The 14038-nt window shown below is 63.7% G+C and overlaps 1 protein-coding gene across 6 annotated transcripts in view; it reads left to right on the forward strand.

Moving 5' to 3' along the window:
* TNS1 (tensin 1) overlaps positions 1-14038 on the forward strand; it is a 66987-nt gene that overhangs the window by 23030 nt on the left and 29919 nt on the right. For all 6 annotated transcript variants that reach the window (XM_075512263.1, XM_075512264.1, XM_075512265.1 and 3 more), the window contains 12 exons: positions 2259-2308; positions 2631-2802; positions 3167-3217; positions 3745-3867; positions 4175-4239; positions 4361-4444; positions 4549-4661; positions 5329-5389; positions 6620-6695; positions 6834-6963; positions 7356-7421; positions 7978-8139. In XM_075512263.1, the coding sequence (XP_075368378.1) occupies positions 2259-2308; positions 2631-2802; positions 3167-3217; positions 3745-3867; positions 4175-4239; positions 4361-4444; positions 4549-4661; positions 5329-5389; positions 6620-6695; positions 6834-6963; positions 7356-7421; positions 7978-8139 (1153 nt within the window). The remainder of the gene's footprint in view (positions 1-2258; positions 2309-2630; positions 2803-3166; positions 3218-3744; positions 3868-4174; positions 4240-4360; positions 4445-4548; positions 4662-5328; positions 5390-6619; positions 6696-6833; positions 6964-7355; positions 7422-7977; positions 8140-14038) is intronic.

A 14038-nucleotide genomic window follows, 5' to 3' on the forward strand; every position in this document is an offset into this window, starting at 1 on the left:
ACATGTTTCCAACCCCTCTCCAAACTGGAGAAAGAGCATCCACAGCGAGAAATATCCAGCGCGACAGTCAGGAGCCCCCTTTGCTGGCTTTGCTCTCACTTGGGGAGGTTTCCTGGTATTTGTGCAGCCTTTCTCATGCCTTGCATCACCCTTTCCAAGCAGAAGGGACCTGCGGGTTTCGGATGTTGCCCAGCTCCTGGGGACATGCCGAGCCAGCCTGGGGCTGTGAGGCGGACACTCGATGGGGCTGGCAGGGTGGTCCTCAACCCAACGCGGTTGAGACCAGCCTGTCCTGTGCTAGGCTGGACTGGGACATACTGGCTGGCCCGGGGTCTCTGCTCCAGAGGGGACATGTGCAGGGTCTCCCAGCCCGGCGGCGGGCAGGAGCGTTTAATAACACGAGCACTTGCTCCTATCAGCTGATCGTGGGCTGACTCTTCCTTGTGCAGGGGCTGGCAACGGAGACAGCAGGGCGGCCGCGGTTAGATCGGGGGGAGAGCGGGGCAGAGCTGGGGGACTCCTGCCAGGGCAGGGGACGCTGGAGGGCCCTGGCTGCAGGCACACTCCCCCGGGCCGGGAGGGTGCCGGGACCGGAGCCGCCATGCCATGGAAATGGATTAGCAAGGGTCTCGCCGCCGTCAAGGTATGGAGAGGGAGAGGGGCTCTGGCGTCCGTGCCTTGCTCGTCCTCCCGTGCCTCAGCTTCCCCTTGTGGGAGAGGGGGGGTGAGTCCCGGTTGCCCCATGTCAGCTCCTCCGTCGGGCAAGGCTGCGGTTTGGGAGGCTGCTGTGGCTGGGTGGGGTGACAGGGGCTGCTGGGGTGCGGGCTGGCAGGTGCGGGTGGGGGACCCCAGACGTCTCCCGGTACAAAGGTTTGGGGCAGAGCAAAGCCTGCAGCGGGGATCCCACCCTGGTCACCGGTGGGTGATGCAGGGACAAGCCCACGCTCAGGTTCAAGCTTGCTCCATGCACCCTGGCTCTGCCCAGGAAAGGTTTTACCTCTCTTTTTGCTGCATTTTAACTCCTTCTTTGCCCCCAGCGATGCTGGGGGGTTTCTGGGGGGAGCAGGAGATTTGGGACACCATGGGAACAGCCTGGGTGGGGATTGTCACTGCTGCCTGCACGCCCCTGGGTGCTTGGACGGGGCTTCAGCTGGGAGGGGGGTCTGTTGTCCCCGGGCCGCGCAGGCTGCCGAGCCCGGCTCTGCTCCGCCAGGCAGCCTGACCTTGAAAGGGGGACGCGAGGCCGATGGAGGGTGACGCCGGCTGCCCGCAGGAGCAGCCCCGGGACTGCACTGGGTGGGCGCCCGGGAAACCTCCGCCACCTCGTCCCATTGCCTCTGGCGTGCTGGTTGCGGGATGCCGCAGCCCCGAGGAGGGTGGCAGCAGGTCCCGCAGCTCCGTGGACAAAAGGGACATCCCAGGAGCTGGCTGTGGGGTGCACCTCTTGTTTCTGGATCCTTCCAGGGGCTCGGGACGTGCTGCCTGCACGAGATGAGTCTTTAAATGACTCCTGCTTGTTAGCTGGAGATACTAAAACTAATGAGGTGTGAGTGTGTTTTTTCCTTAGCGGTTTTTTTTGGAAACCCTGCTTTGTTTTTCGGCTGAGGTCACGAAGTCACCGAGCAAACCGGCTGCAGATGAAATTCTTGAGGCCGGAGAACATGCATAAATAGAAGTTTCCTGCTCCGAGAGCTCAAACATTTCCTCCCGGCGTTCGGCTCTGCGGAGCCGGGGCCAAAGCAAACTGCTGTGCCTGGCTGGCTCCTTGCCGCTGCTCAGGCAGCGAACCTGTCCCTGTCCCGGGCAGGGCCAAAGCCACTCTGTCCTGCCAGGTGTGTGCCCGGAGTCCGGCTGAGACTGGAGGGACTCGTGACATGCCTAAGACTGTCCCCCCACCCAGAGCATCCTCCTCAAAGTTCCTCTGGGACCCTGCGCCAAGGCACCGGCCCTGCAGTGCCCGTGGTGGCTGGTCCCAGCTGCGCTGGGGTTGCGAGAGCTGGGTTTTGCTCATGTCCATGTTGGGGGGACGATAGTGCCGTTGGGGTGTTTGGTGCCACCAGGACGCTCAGTGGGTGGGACTTGGAGACAGCGATATTTTGGGGGTGTTACGCTGCGCAGCGCAGCGTGGCTGGGATGGGATGGGATGGGATGGGATGGGATGCTCTGGCAGCACCATCACACCCAGCTCTAGCAGGACCCCTGTGCTGGCTGCAGGCTGGGTCAGGGCAATAACTTGCATTTCCTCTCTGGTTCTTTAGGATGCCACAAAATCCCCCAGGAGCGGGCAGTCACACCGAAAAACGTCCAGGTAGGTGCCTCAGTTTCCCTTTCTGGTGACCATCTCTGCCCTGCCTGAACCTCACCCCCGCCAACGCTTTGCTTCTCCAGATGTGGTACAGCTGGGGGATGCTCCCCATGGAGAAGACATGAGGAGCATCATGACCCACCATCCCCAACTTGGGGTCCCCAAGACACCCTGATGGGGCTGGGAGCAGGGGAAAGGCTGTGGGCAGCCCTGCCGCTGCATCCCTGTGTGTCCCACTTAACCCCAGGGGCTGTGCACGGTGCGGGAGAGTCACAGTGTCCTTTCCGCACGCTATGTCCTGACCACGGTCCCCTCCCTTGCCCAGGAGCATGAGCCTGACTGCGGCCATGGAGAGCAGCTGCGAGCTGGACCTGGTGTACATCACGGAGCGGATCATCGCCGTCTCCTACCCCAGCACGGCCGAGGAGCAGAGCTTCTGCAGCAACCTCCGTGAGGTGGCCCACATGCTGAAGTCCAAGCATGGGGACAACTACGTGGTGAGGGACATGGCCGAGTCCCCTCCAGTCTGGGGAAGGGGCTGGGGTGCTCAGGTCCTGGAGATGGGGTGCTGCAGGGGATGGGTGCTGCATCCTTGCCTCCGGCTGGGCTCGAATCTGTTGAGGGGGGTCTTTGCACCAAGATGAATTGATATTTTCCTTCCTTGAAGCTTTCCAGTCCCTTTTGGACCCCCTCGGAGTTTTTGGCCATTGCGTTGTCCCATGGCAAGGCGTTACTCGGGTTAATGTGTTTGGGGAAGCCTCTTACGGGGGGATTTGGGGAGGCTTTGAAGGGAGGAGGAGGTGGGGGGTGGCAGCGGGGGAGGAAGGTGTTCCCTCACTCTGTCTTTCCTCTTCCCTGAAGCTTTTCAACCTGTCCGAGCGGAGACATGATGTCAGCAAACTTCACCCCAAGGTGGGTCACAGCTGTGGGGAGCAGAGGGGCTTGGGGCTCGGGGCAGGGCTGTCTGCGGGACCAGCTCCCTGCTGCAAGCTGTTTGGGGGAGGAACAGACACCCTTTCTGTCCTACCCAGCTGGTGGGTAGGATAGAAGTGGGTAGGATAGGGACTTCCCAATGAGTTTGTGGGGCCTCAGCTTAATCCCCACCCCTGTCCCCAGCCGAAACCTGGCTGTTGGGGCCTCTTGGAGACCTCCCTAAGGCATCATCCCCATCCCTGTGAACATGGGGGAGCCCTGGGCAGCTGAGCTGAGTGACCCAGAGGGGGGCTGAGATCGGGGACTCCGATGGCCCCCCCCCAGGGCAGCGGTCTGGGCAGTGGGTGCAGGGTTGGTGGAGAGGCTGGGAGGGGCACGTCGGGGCAATGCGGTGGTGCCTCTCCTGGGTACGTGCCCTGGGCTTTGCACGCCGGCAGGCTGGGGACTGTGGAGGGGGCAGAGCCCAGCGTGGATGTGACCCCTGGCTGTCCCCCGCCACCACCCAGGTGCTGGATTTCGGGTGGCCCGATCTGCACACCCCGGCGCTGGAGAAGATCTGCAGCATTTGCAAAGCCATGGACACGTGGCTCAATGCGGCGCCGCACAATGTGGTGGTGCTGCACAACAAGGTGGGCTGGACCCTGACCCCGGGGCGCACGGTGATGGGGGGCTGGAGGGGCTGGGGGGCTGCAGGAACGGGGCTGAGCAGCCTCAGGGGCTGAGCGGTACGGGGAACACAGTGGTTTGTGGCTTGGGGTGTCTGTAGGTGTCGGCATACGTGTGCACTGGCGTGTGTCTATAAGGGTTGGGGTGTGCGTGTGGGTCGGTGCATGTGTGTAGGGAGCGGTGTGTGCGTGCCCGCATGTGGGATGGCCGTGCCTGGGTGCTCGCAGGCACCACCGCCCCCGTGACGTCCCTTCTGCTGTGTGCCTGCAGGGGAACCGTGGCCGGCTGGGGGTGGTGGTGGCTGCCTACATGCACTACAGCAACATCTCGGCCAGGTGAGAGGGACACGCGGTCCCGGGGTGGCCCTGGGGCCCACTGCCGACCTCCATCCCGGCAGTGCCAGGGTGCTGGTGCCGATGCTTTCCTTCAGCCTCATCTACCCTTTCGTCCCCGCAGCGCTGACCAGGCTCTGGACAGGTTTGCCATGAAGCGCTTCTATGAGGACAAGGTAGTGCCAGTGGGACAGCCATCCCAGAAGAGGTGGGTCCTGTTTTGCCCCCGTGGCCAGGGTGGTTGGGTGCAGGGGGGCCAAGGCGGGTGCTCTGCTGTGGGTCCTGCCCCTGAGCTGCCTGTCCCCCCTCCAGGTACATCCATTACTTCAGCGGGCTCCTGTCCGGCAACATCAAGATGAACAACAAGCCCCTCTTCCTCCACCACGTCATCATGCATGGCATCCCCAACTTTGAGTCGAAAGGCGGTACGTGCCCCCCACGCCTCCCCTAGCCCAGCCCCCACGCACACACCACCGCCCCACACTGCCTGGCCGGGCTTGCTGTCCACAGGGGATGTTTTCCACAATTTCCTCAGCAATTTGAATTTCCCTTTCCCTCTCAGGGACTGTTCCCTCTCCATGACTGTTCACTGTAGCAGGGTGCTATGCTTTTCCCACGGAGATGCCCTGGGGGGGGCCCCCCTGTGCAGGGCTCCTGGGGCTGGGCACTAACCCAAGCTGCAGGGTGACAAGGCTTTTCTGATGGCTTTTTGGAGGATGGCACCAGATTGGGGTTGGCGTTTGGGATGTAGCACCACGCCCGGTGCCGGTATCCAGAAGCGGTCCCTCTCTCGGAGACCATCATCCCTGTCATCCCACCTCCATCCCCAGCCCAGCGCTTGCCCCAGGGTCCTACAGGACCCAAACTGGGCTATAGGGGCTTTCCCCCTTTCCCACCCCACCTGGAGCATCCCTTTCTGCCCTTCCCAGATGTTGCCCGTGGCCGGTGTGGGCTGGCCGGGGCGGGGAGCGGCTGTTTGCCTTGGCTTCCTCCCTGTTTGGATTTCTCCCCCGTGACTAATCCCTGCCCTGGCCCCTCCGCCCTGCCGGCTAACAGCAGCGCGCCTTCTCTCCCCGCCTTGATGTCTTCCAGGTTGTCGGCCCTTCCTGAAAATCTACCAGGCCATGCAGCCCGTCTACACCTCGGGGATCTAGTAACTATCTCCTCGCCGTGGGGCTTCCCTCCTCCCCAGCGCGGGGGGCTCTGCAAGCGGGGGGAGATGGAGAGGGTCAAGGCCATAGTCCCCAGCAGTCCCGGTGCCCTGTGCTTAGTCTGTTTGTGGTCCAGGGAACCAAAAAAAGGGGCTTCCCTTTCCTTGGAGGTGGTAACTGGCTATACTGGGCCATACTGGGCCCTTCTACTGGGAGGGCTGTAGTGACTCTGCGTATCAGCAGAGGGAGCCCGGGGCCGCGTAGAGCCTGGGGCTGGGTGTCCCCGGAGGGAGCGGGGACAGGGATGGGGACACCTCCCTGGGGGATGGAGGCGTTTCTCCTTTCCCTGCCCAAAGAGCTGCTCCTCCTGCCCAGAATCGTCCTAAGAGCCCTCTTTCTCTCCCCAAAAAAGAGTTTCCCTCCATTTTATCCTCCCCATGATTTACCATGACACCATTTTCCGACGCTGCTCTCGGGAGCAAGTGCTGGCGAAGGCAAAGCAGGAGCCGATTTCTCCAGCCGCCCAGATGCTCTGCCGGGGCTGCATCCCAGCCTGGGACCCCCGGCTCCCAGCCCCCCTGGAGGGAGCAGAGCCCCTCGCCCCGGGGGTATTCCCGTCGCACCCCCCTGAACTGGGATCTCCCTTCCCTGCAGCCGGGCATCCCTGTTAGCCAAGATTTACTGCCATCCCAGCCTCGCCTTTCAGCTTTTAATAGACTGTTTATGGGATGCTGGTAATAAACTCCAGGTTTATCTTGCCTGTGAAATCCAACTCCTTTCTTCCCTTGTCCCCCGCTGCCGACGCCACCGCCCGGAGGCAGCCCCCCGGCGCCCGGGGAGGGGAGGGCTTCTGGCAGGGAAACTGAGGCAGGGAGGAGAGCCTTCGTCAAGAGCTCTCATTCTGCGTCCCGTGCTCCACTCGACCCGCGGGAGCAGGGCGGATGGCTGATAGCACAGCCCCCGCACTCGGACCCTGGCCAAACCCTCCCACCCGGGATTTTTAGCCTCCTCGTCGAGCTGTGCCTCAGTTTTGCCCTCCTGTCCACCTCTCCTGGGAATGGGTGCCCCTTGGGGTGGGGGACGGGACCCTCCTCTGTCACCGAGAGGGCCAGCTCTGTGCTTTGTGCCTTTCCTGGCTGGGTTTGGGTGCTAGGGGCTGGCGGAGGCGGCACTGGGAGCTCTGGGGGGTCTCTGCACCGCAGCTCATGTCCTCCTACTGTCCCTCTCTGCAGCAACGTGCAAGGGGACAGCCAGACGGGCATCTGCATCACCATCGAGCCCGGTTTGCTCCTCAAGGGCGATATCTTGGTAAGGAGCCTCGGCTCAGCCCCCCGTGCAGGGCGCAGCCGGGTGGATGGGTGCTCCTCGTGCCTTGGGGCCCTCCGGTTCCCCCTTGCCCAGCCCTGGGGGTCTGTCCTCGTGGTTCAACCCCGTTCCCCTCCGCAGCTGAAGTGTTACCACAAGAAGTTTCGCAGCCCGACCCGCGATGTGATTTTCCGCGTGCAGTTCCACACGTGCGCTGTGCACGACCTTGACGTTGTCTTTGGCAAGGAGGACCTGGATGAGGCCTTCAGAGGTAACCGCCCCGGCACCTCCCCACTCCGAACTCCCTCTTCCTCCTGCGCCTCTGATGTTGCTCCCATTGCTGGGACTTCTGGGCGCCCACCCCAAGTCCACCCCCGATGAAGCAGGGTGCTCCTGCTCCATCCACAGGGTGTGGTGCCACATGGGGACCCGTGGCAGTGTCATCCCCTTCATTGCCCAGATCTGGTACCAATGCAGAGGGGCTGCCTTGGGGTTGTTTGGGGGCTGAGATGTGCTGCCCCATGCTGGGATATCCCCTACCAGCTCCCGGCCTTGCACTGGCCGGGTGGGTGCCCCGTGCTCTGGGCACGTTCAGGGTGGCTGTCTGGGTGCTGTTGGAGGGATGGATGGAGATGGTCCCTTTGTCTGCTGTCTCCCTTCCAGATGACCGCTTCCCTGAGTACGGGAAGGTTGAGTTCGTGTTCTCCTACGGCCCCGAGAAGATCCAAGGTACGGCTGGCTCACCGCTGTGGGGTTTTGGAGCTGGATGCTGGCTCCTTTCCCACTCCCCCTCTATCCCCTGCCGCCTCCCTTGCGACCCCCCCGCCCCGTTTGCAGTCCCTTTGTCACCAGGGTGGGATGAGGGGTTCAGGCAGTGATGCTGATCTAGGAGCACCCATGGGTGCCCTATCGCCCTCACTCTCTTCCCTGGGAGGCCGCTCTCTGCAGCACTTGCTAGCCTGGGAGAGAGGGAGGGGGCACTTGGGAACAGAGGACCCCTCACCCCAAAAAGTCCTGCCCTAGGCATGCTCGTTGTCAGTCTGTCTACCTGTCCCTAGGCAATCCCAAAAGCCCCAGCCAGCCCTGTGCACCTTGTCTGTGGGTCTTGACGTACCTCCCATGCCCATCCATCCCTCTCGATGCCCCTGTTCCTACGTGACTCTCCTGCCTTGCCCTACGGCTCCTGCCATCTTTCCCTTGCCTGCCCCTTCTCTCCATCTCCTCCCTCCATCCCACCTGCGCTGGCTCCAGTGTCTCCCCGACTGACCGTCCTGCCTCTTCCCAGGCATGGAGCACCTGGAGAACGGGCCCAGCGTTTCCGTGGACTACAACACGTCTGACCCACTCATCCGGTGGGACTCCTACGAGAACTTCAACATCCAGCGTGAGGACAGCACGGAGGGCACCTGGGCTGAGCCACCCCTGCCTGGCAAGCACCTGGAGAAAGGTTAGGGCTCACGGGGTGGTCGGTGGCCCAAGTGTCCCCATGGGAATCCTCCCCACGGCAGGGAGGGGGACGCTGGCGGGCAGCAGAGCTGGGGGCAGGTGGCCGCTACCGGGAGGAGCGTGGCCATGGGATGGGAGAGGAAGATGTTGTGGACTTTCCCTTCCACCGCAGTGCCAGGGAGCTCAGGCTCTTTTTTCAGTGCTTTTGCTCTCAAAGCCCTGTTTGCACAGAGCAAGGTCCAGCCCTGGTTCACGCCCCAGAGCTTTGGGAAACCCAAACCCCCAATCTGTCAGGAGTGGGACCTAATGGGGGGACCTTTAGGTCTCCCAGCTCCTTTCTCGTGGCGCAAGCGTGGTGGGACATAGCCGTGCGTCAGTTTCCCCTGGGAGAGGCGGACGCCTCACTGGCCCCGAAGGGTCCGCACCATCGCTCGGAGCTGGGAAAAGCTCCTTGAGCACCCATTTGGATGCGGTGAGTTGGCCGCCCTCGCCCGCTTGGCAGGAACAGGCAGGACTTCTATGTCGAAGGGTGGTGGGCCCCCGTCCCAGCGGCAAAACCACCTGTGGCCAAGCAGATGCCTGAGCTTTCCTGGCCCGATCCGGACAGGCGTCCCCGGAGCGGGGACAGCTGCGGTCCCTGACGTCCCTGAAGGTCACTGGCTGCTCCAAGTGGGAGCTGTGGGTGGCCGGGCTCTCTGGCAAGCCTGGGGGCTCTGGGTGCCCAGGGCAGGCGAGGGGGTCCCTGCCTGCGGGGATGTGTGGCTGGACGTGGGGTGGCTGCGCGGAGCTGGCACAGGCGCCTGCCTTGGCACGGGGCAGTAAACAGGCAACTCGTGACGCGCGGGCTCAGCTATGTGGTGGGGAGCTGGGGGCTGTGGGTCCAGCCCTGAAGGGAGGAGATGTGTGTCCCCACCATGAGCTCAGACCATGGCTCTGCCCCGGCCCCAAGCTGGCAGGACTGGCTGGCAGCCCCCTCCTGCGGGCAGAGACCCGAGTGCCTCGGTGCATGTGTTACTCTCTGGCCCCTGGGGCAGAGCCAAAGCACTCCCAGCTCCTTGCAGGGCTGCGGAGGTACCCCAGGGCTCCTTTCCGGCCCCTCCTGGGGGTCTCGGTGGGTGTTGGGGCTGTGGAGTCCGTGCACTGGCCGTGCTGTCCTCCCTGCAGGGAGGGTGGTGATGGGGAACGAGGGCACCTTGGATTTGCAAACACTGCCCTGGTTTGGGGATGAGCCGGGACTGCCGGAGGGCGAAGCTGCAGGCAGGAGGCTGCCCTCCGACCTGTGCCAGCGCAGGCAGCTGTGAGACAGCCCATCTATAGGGGGTCTCCCCCCGGCCGCCCCATGGGGCACCTTGAGCAGCAGCAGGGAGAGCCAGTGTGGGCTCAGGGGGCTCCCGTCGTCCTCCCTCTCTGTCGGCACTTTTCCTCTTCTCTAGCCTGTTCCAGGCCGGGATGGGGACCCCGGTGCCTGGCTGTGAGAGGGGGGTCCCTGTTTATGGTTGTTCTCGCCTTATTTGGTCAGGGAATTGCACGCCACATTTTTGGCACCACCAGGCGCGAGCGAGCGGCGGCCGGGGGCGGAGGAGGGTGAGGCTGGCATGGGGACCTGCGCCGGGGTGGGATCAGCCGCTGCTCCTCGTCCCTGCCGCTGCCCGTCCCCACCGCTCGGCGAAGGCAGACCGGCACCACAGCCCGGGCCGATGGGATCGGGATCGCCTGCCAAACGGTGGGTCCTCCCCGCGATGCGTCTCTGCCGGCTGCAGCCGCTCTCGCTGGAGGTTGATGCCCTTTCTCCGGCAGCTTTGGCTCAGCGTGGGGCAGCCATATGGGCTGGGGGGGTGCCTGACAGGGTGGGGGTGACCCTGTGGGACCCCGAAGCTGGAGGGGCAGGTGGATGGCTGGGGATGGTGCCTGTCCTGGTGTTACCCTTGCCTCCGCTGTGCTTATCCGCAGCAGCTTGGGGAAGGGGAAACTGAGTTGCAGCAGGGTCGCTGGCTGACCAAGCTCGCCCAGGGCAGGGGGCATGACAGGGGGATCTAAACCCCCACATCTTGCTCTCTGGATGAGGGGACCCAGCTGGGTCCAGCGGGCGGGGGCTGCTCTGTGAACCCCCCCCAAGGCACAGGCTGGCCCCGTCAGCGAGCTCACCCTCCCGCCTTACCCAGGCAGGGTCCCTGCTGCCCACGGGGCTCAGGCTGCCCCATGGTCCTTAGCAAGAGTGGGGTGTGCTGGGATACCCCCACAGCCCCGTCCCACTGCCTGTCATCCATCCCCGTGCGGCACGGGGGAAGCAAGTGGCTCTGCCTGCCCTCCTTCCTCCTCCTCAAAGGGGCTTTGGGGTCGGTGCCGGCTGCGTGGTGGGTTCCTGCTGCAGTCCCCATAGCCGCTGGTTGGCTGAGAGGGTGTTTGGAGGCTGAAAGGTGGTGATGGGGCGCTTCTTCTTTTGGCTGTTTTTGGGGTTCAGATGTCCTTTATCCAGGCTGGATGAAGGATGCTTTGCCAGCACTGTGGTGGCTCTCCTTGGCGGGCCAGGCTGGCTCCAGGGAAGCAGGAGGAGACCTGCGGCTGGATGCAGCGCTGCTGGGTTTGCAGCTGGTTGGAGGATTGCCACAGAGAAATTTTTAGGGTACCGCAGAGGCAGGTGGGCAAACCTGGATGGGGAACATCTATTGCCTGGTTTGGTTTTGCTGAGAAAACCAATGCTGATGGAGAACAGGGTGCTGGGGCCAGCACAGCGCCAGTGGAGGGGTTGTCCTCAGGGTCCGGATGTGTGACCGTGGTGGGGGGACACCAGGCTCTGCCGTCCTGGGGCAGCGTGAGACAATGCGAAAGGGCCGGGCGTGTGTCCCCGACCCAGCAGCTCCCTGTAACGACTGGCCCTTGGACCCACCCTGGCTGGTCCTGCCCACCCAGCACCCACCCCCCTCCCGCCTCCCATCTCTGTACCATCCCGTCCCCACCGCGGGCTGGCCCTGCCTGCTCCCCCTTTTTACTGGGGCTGGAAGGGGGGTGGCCAGGGCCTGGCCAAATGCAACATCTGCGGGAGACTTGCTAAATCCCCACCCGAGTCATGGTTCTGGCGCGGGGCTCCCCTGCAGCTCAGCCCCGCACGCAGGGCAGGGCAGGGCTGGCCAGGGTGGGGAGCGGGAAGAGCATCCCAGCCCTCCGGGGCTGGGGGGTCACAGCAGAGCCGGAACCCCATGTGGCAAAGGTCGGGGGGTCCCAGAGCCCCCCACATTGAGCTGGATGCCAATCCTGCACCTTTCCGTGGGGCAGCAAGCCCCTAGATGGAGCCGCTGTCATCCGTTGGTCCCCCAGGAGGGTGGGCATCTCGTGGGGTACACCTTCCCTAGTGGGGTCAAATCCTGCCCCACTTATCTGGGGCTGAGGCTGCCCAGGAGGGCGAGCCAGGCTGTGCAGAGGCAGAGAGCCAAATGGGCCAGGCCAGAGCTGTTAAATCCATCGCCGGAGCTGCCGGCGGGCTGCTGCTCCCCCCGCGGCTGGAGCCGTCCCCTGGCCGGGCTCGGCGGGGAGGGGAGCCGCTGGCTCTCCTCTCGCCTTCACCAGCTGACTAAAGCCGAAGGAATCCGCTTCCCCCTCCCCATCCCAGCCCTCTCCGCAGCTCTCAGCTCCGCAGCGGCAAGGTAAGGGCTTGGCGGGGCGGGCGTTTTGGGGGGCAGCGGGGATCCGGCTGGGCTGGATGGGGATCCACAGGGAGTGTCTCCCTCTTCCTTCTGGTTATTCCCCATGGGAGAAACGCTGGAGCATCTACGGGCTGGGCTAGACGTTTCAGCTGGAGCGTGGCTGCTCCCAGGGCAGGGTCTGTCCTCTGACCTGGTATGTGGGGTTGTGATGTGGGGGGGTGACGGGTTTTGGTCCCGCTGGGACTGGGAACCAGGCAGAGCTGGGAGGCAGGGAGAGAGGGACAGGCTGGTGGAAGCTCAGCCCCTTCTCTTCCCCTTTTAAACCGTCCTTGAAGTCAAAACCTGCTGGAGCACATGTGTGTGGGGCTGGGGCTGCCCGTGGGCAGCCAGGCTGGAGCGGGGAGCTCTCGGCCTGCCCTCCCACGGGCTGCCCGCAGCTGCACAACCGGGGCAAAAAATAAAATGTCAGAGAAGCAAGCAAACCTCGGAGGTTTTGGGAGGATGCTGACTTGGCGTGTGCCACTGTTTGGGAGCAAACGGGGCTGTGAGTCAGGGGGCCGGCTGGAAACACTGCTCTCATCCCCTGCTGTCATCCGCGGGGGTGTGGGAAAGGCACGATTTGGGCAATTAGAGGGGAGGGAGCCTCACGTTTTGCCGAGTATGTTGGATCAATCAAGGTGTGGAGGCTTGAGCACGGGTTCAAGCAGGGACCCGGACACAGGGTGGGCTCGCCATCACCTGGACCAGCGAATTGTCAGCACCATCCCAGCACGGATTTTGCCGGGGATGGAGCAGCACAGTCGCAGGTGGCTCTGGGGTGGACGGGATCCGTGCTGTGCCTCCTGCCGTGGGACGGGGCAGCACGTGCCACCCTGAAACCAGTGCTGGCGTGGCCGTGCCGTGCCATGGCGCTGGGGGGGCAGGGAAAGGGGGTTGTGAAAACGGGTTGGGTTTGGCGCTGGCGGGGTCGGTGGCTCGGCCACGGTGGGTTTCCACTCCTCTTTGGCTGCGTATTTATTTAAGATGGAGAAACTCAAGTCTCCAGCAAGACATCTGGGTTTGCAGACCCGGCTGGGTTACAGCATCACGTGTGGCCTGAAAGGACATCCCCACCCTGAATGTGTCACTGCTTTTTGGGGACAGGTGTGATGTGTGCACACAGGAGCCGGGCAGGGCTGGGGGTCTTAAACTGGGGGGGGACATCCAGCGGGGTGGTGCTCAGCACCCGGTGTGGGGTAGGTAGGCTATCCAGCTATACGTCTGTCTGTCTGTTGTGCCTAGGAAACAGTTAATGCAGCGCAGCCCTGCCTGTGGAGGAAGTAGTTAATATTCATAGCTAGGAGCTGTCTGTCCGGCTGTCCTCCCTCCATGGCTCTCACCCTCCCGGAACCTCGCACCTCGTTGGGGTTAACCCGGGCTGGGGCTTAGGCTTGGGCGGCCTCAGCCGCCTTCCCCGCCGCCTCTCCCCTTCCCCTCCCCACTCGTCCCTGTGTGGTCCGGGGCGGAGGGGAGCACAACCGCACCTCCTCACCTCCAGCCCATCTCCTGCCTCTGCTGCCTTCGTCTCCTCCATCCTCCCCTCCGGCGCCCCGTGTCCTGGGGGTGCCCCGTGTCCTGGGGGTGCCCCGTGTCCTGGGGGTGCCCCGTGTCCGAGCCCCTCTGGTGCCCTGCGGCTGTCAGGGTGCCCCTCTCTCTGGCCCCGTGGGACACCGCGCTGGGGAGGGAATAGCTCCCCCCGCAAGAAGGAAAGCAAAGCCAAAGGGACAAACGCCAACCAAAGCCAGCTCCGGGCCGTCGGCTCCTGTCCTGGACGGACACTCGGAGCCGGCCGCGGACGCCGTTCGAGCAGCCACCGCACCAGGTCCCCCGGAAGGCTCTGGTGCTGGAAGGGGCGAAGGAAAGGGATTTTGCTGCCCGCTCCTTCTCTTCACCTGGGATCTTTTCTTCCCCATCCCCTTTGGTAAGTCCTGACTTTGCTTTTCTTTGAGCCGGATGGGATGGGGAGAAAGGGCTGGGGGTGGGTGGGGAATTCAGGGGCTGGGGTTACTTCTTGCCATCGTATCTGGGCACAGGATGAAACCGGAGCTGGGGGGCTGAGCTCTTCCCCATGGGACTCAGCCCACATCCTTCATCCTACAAAGGGTCCTGGGACCCCAGGATCTTCCCTGCCAGCTGATGCTCTGGAGATGCCCTGGGGCCAGGGCTCTGGGTGGTGGGGAGTGGAGGCAGCAGGTGGGATGCTGCTGGGGGCAGGACCAG

Source organism: Mycteria americana, chromosome 9 (genome assembly GCF_035582795.1).
Source record: "Mycteria americana isolate JAX WOST 10 ecotype Jacksonville Zoo and Gardens chromosome 9, USCA_MyAme_1.0, whole genome shotgun sequence".
NCBI classification, from domain to species: Eukaryota; Metazoa; Chordata; class Aves; order Ciconiiformes; family Ciconiidae; genus Mycteria; species Mycteria americana.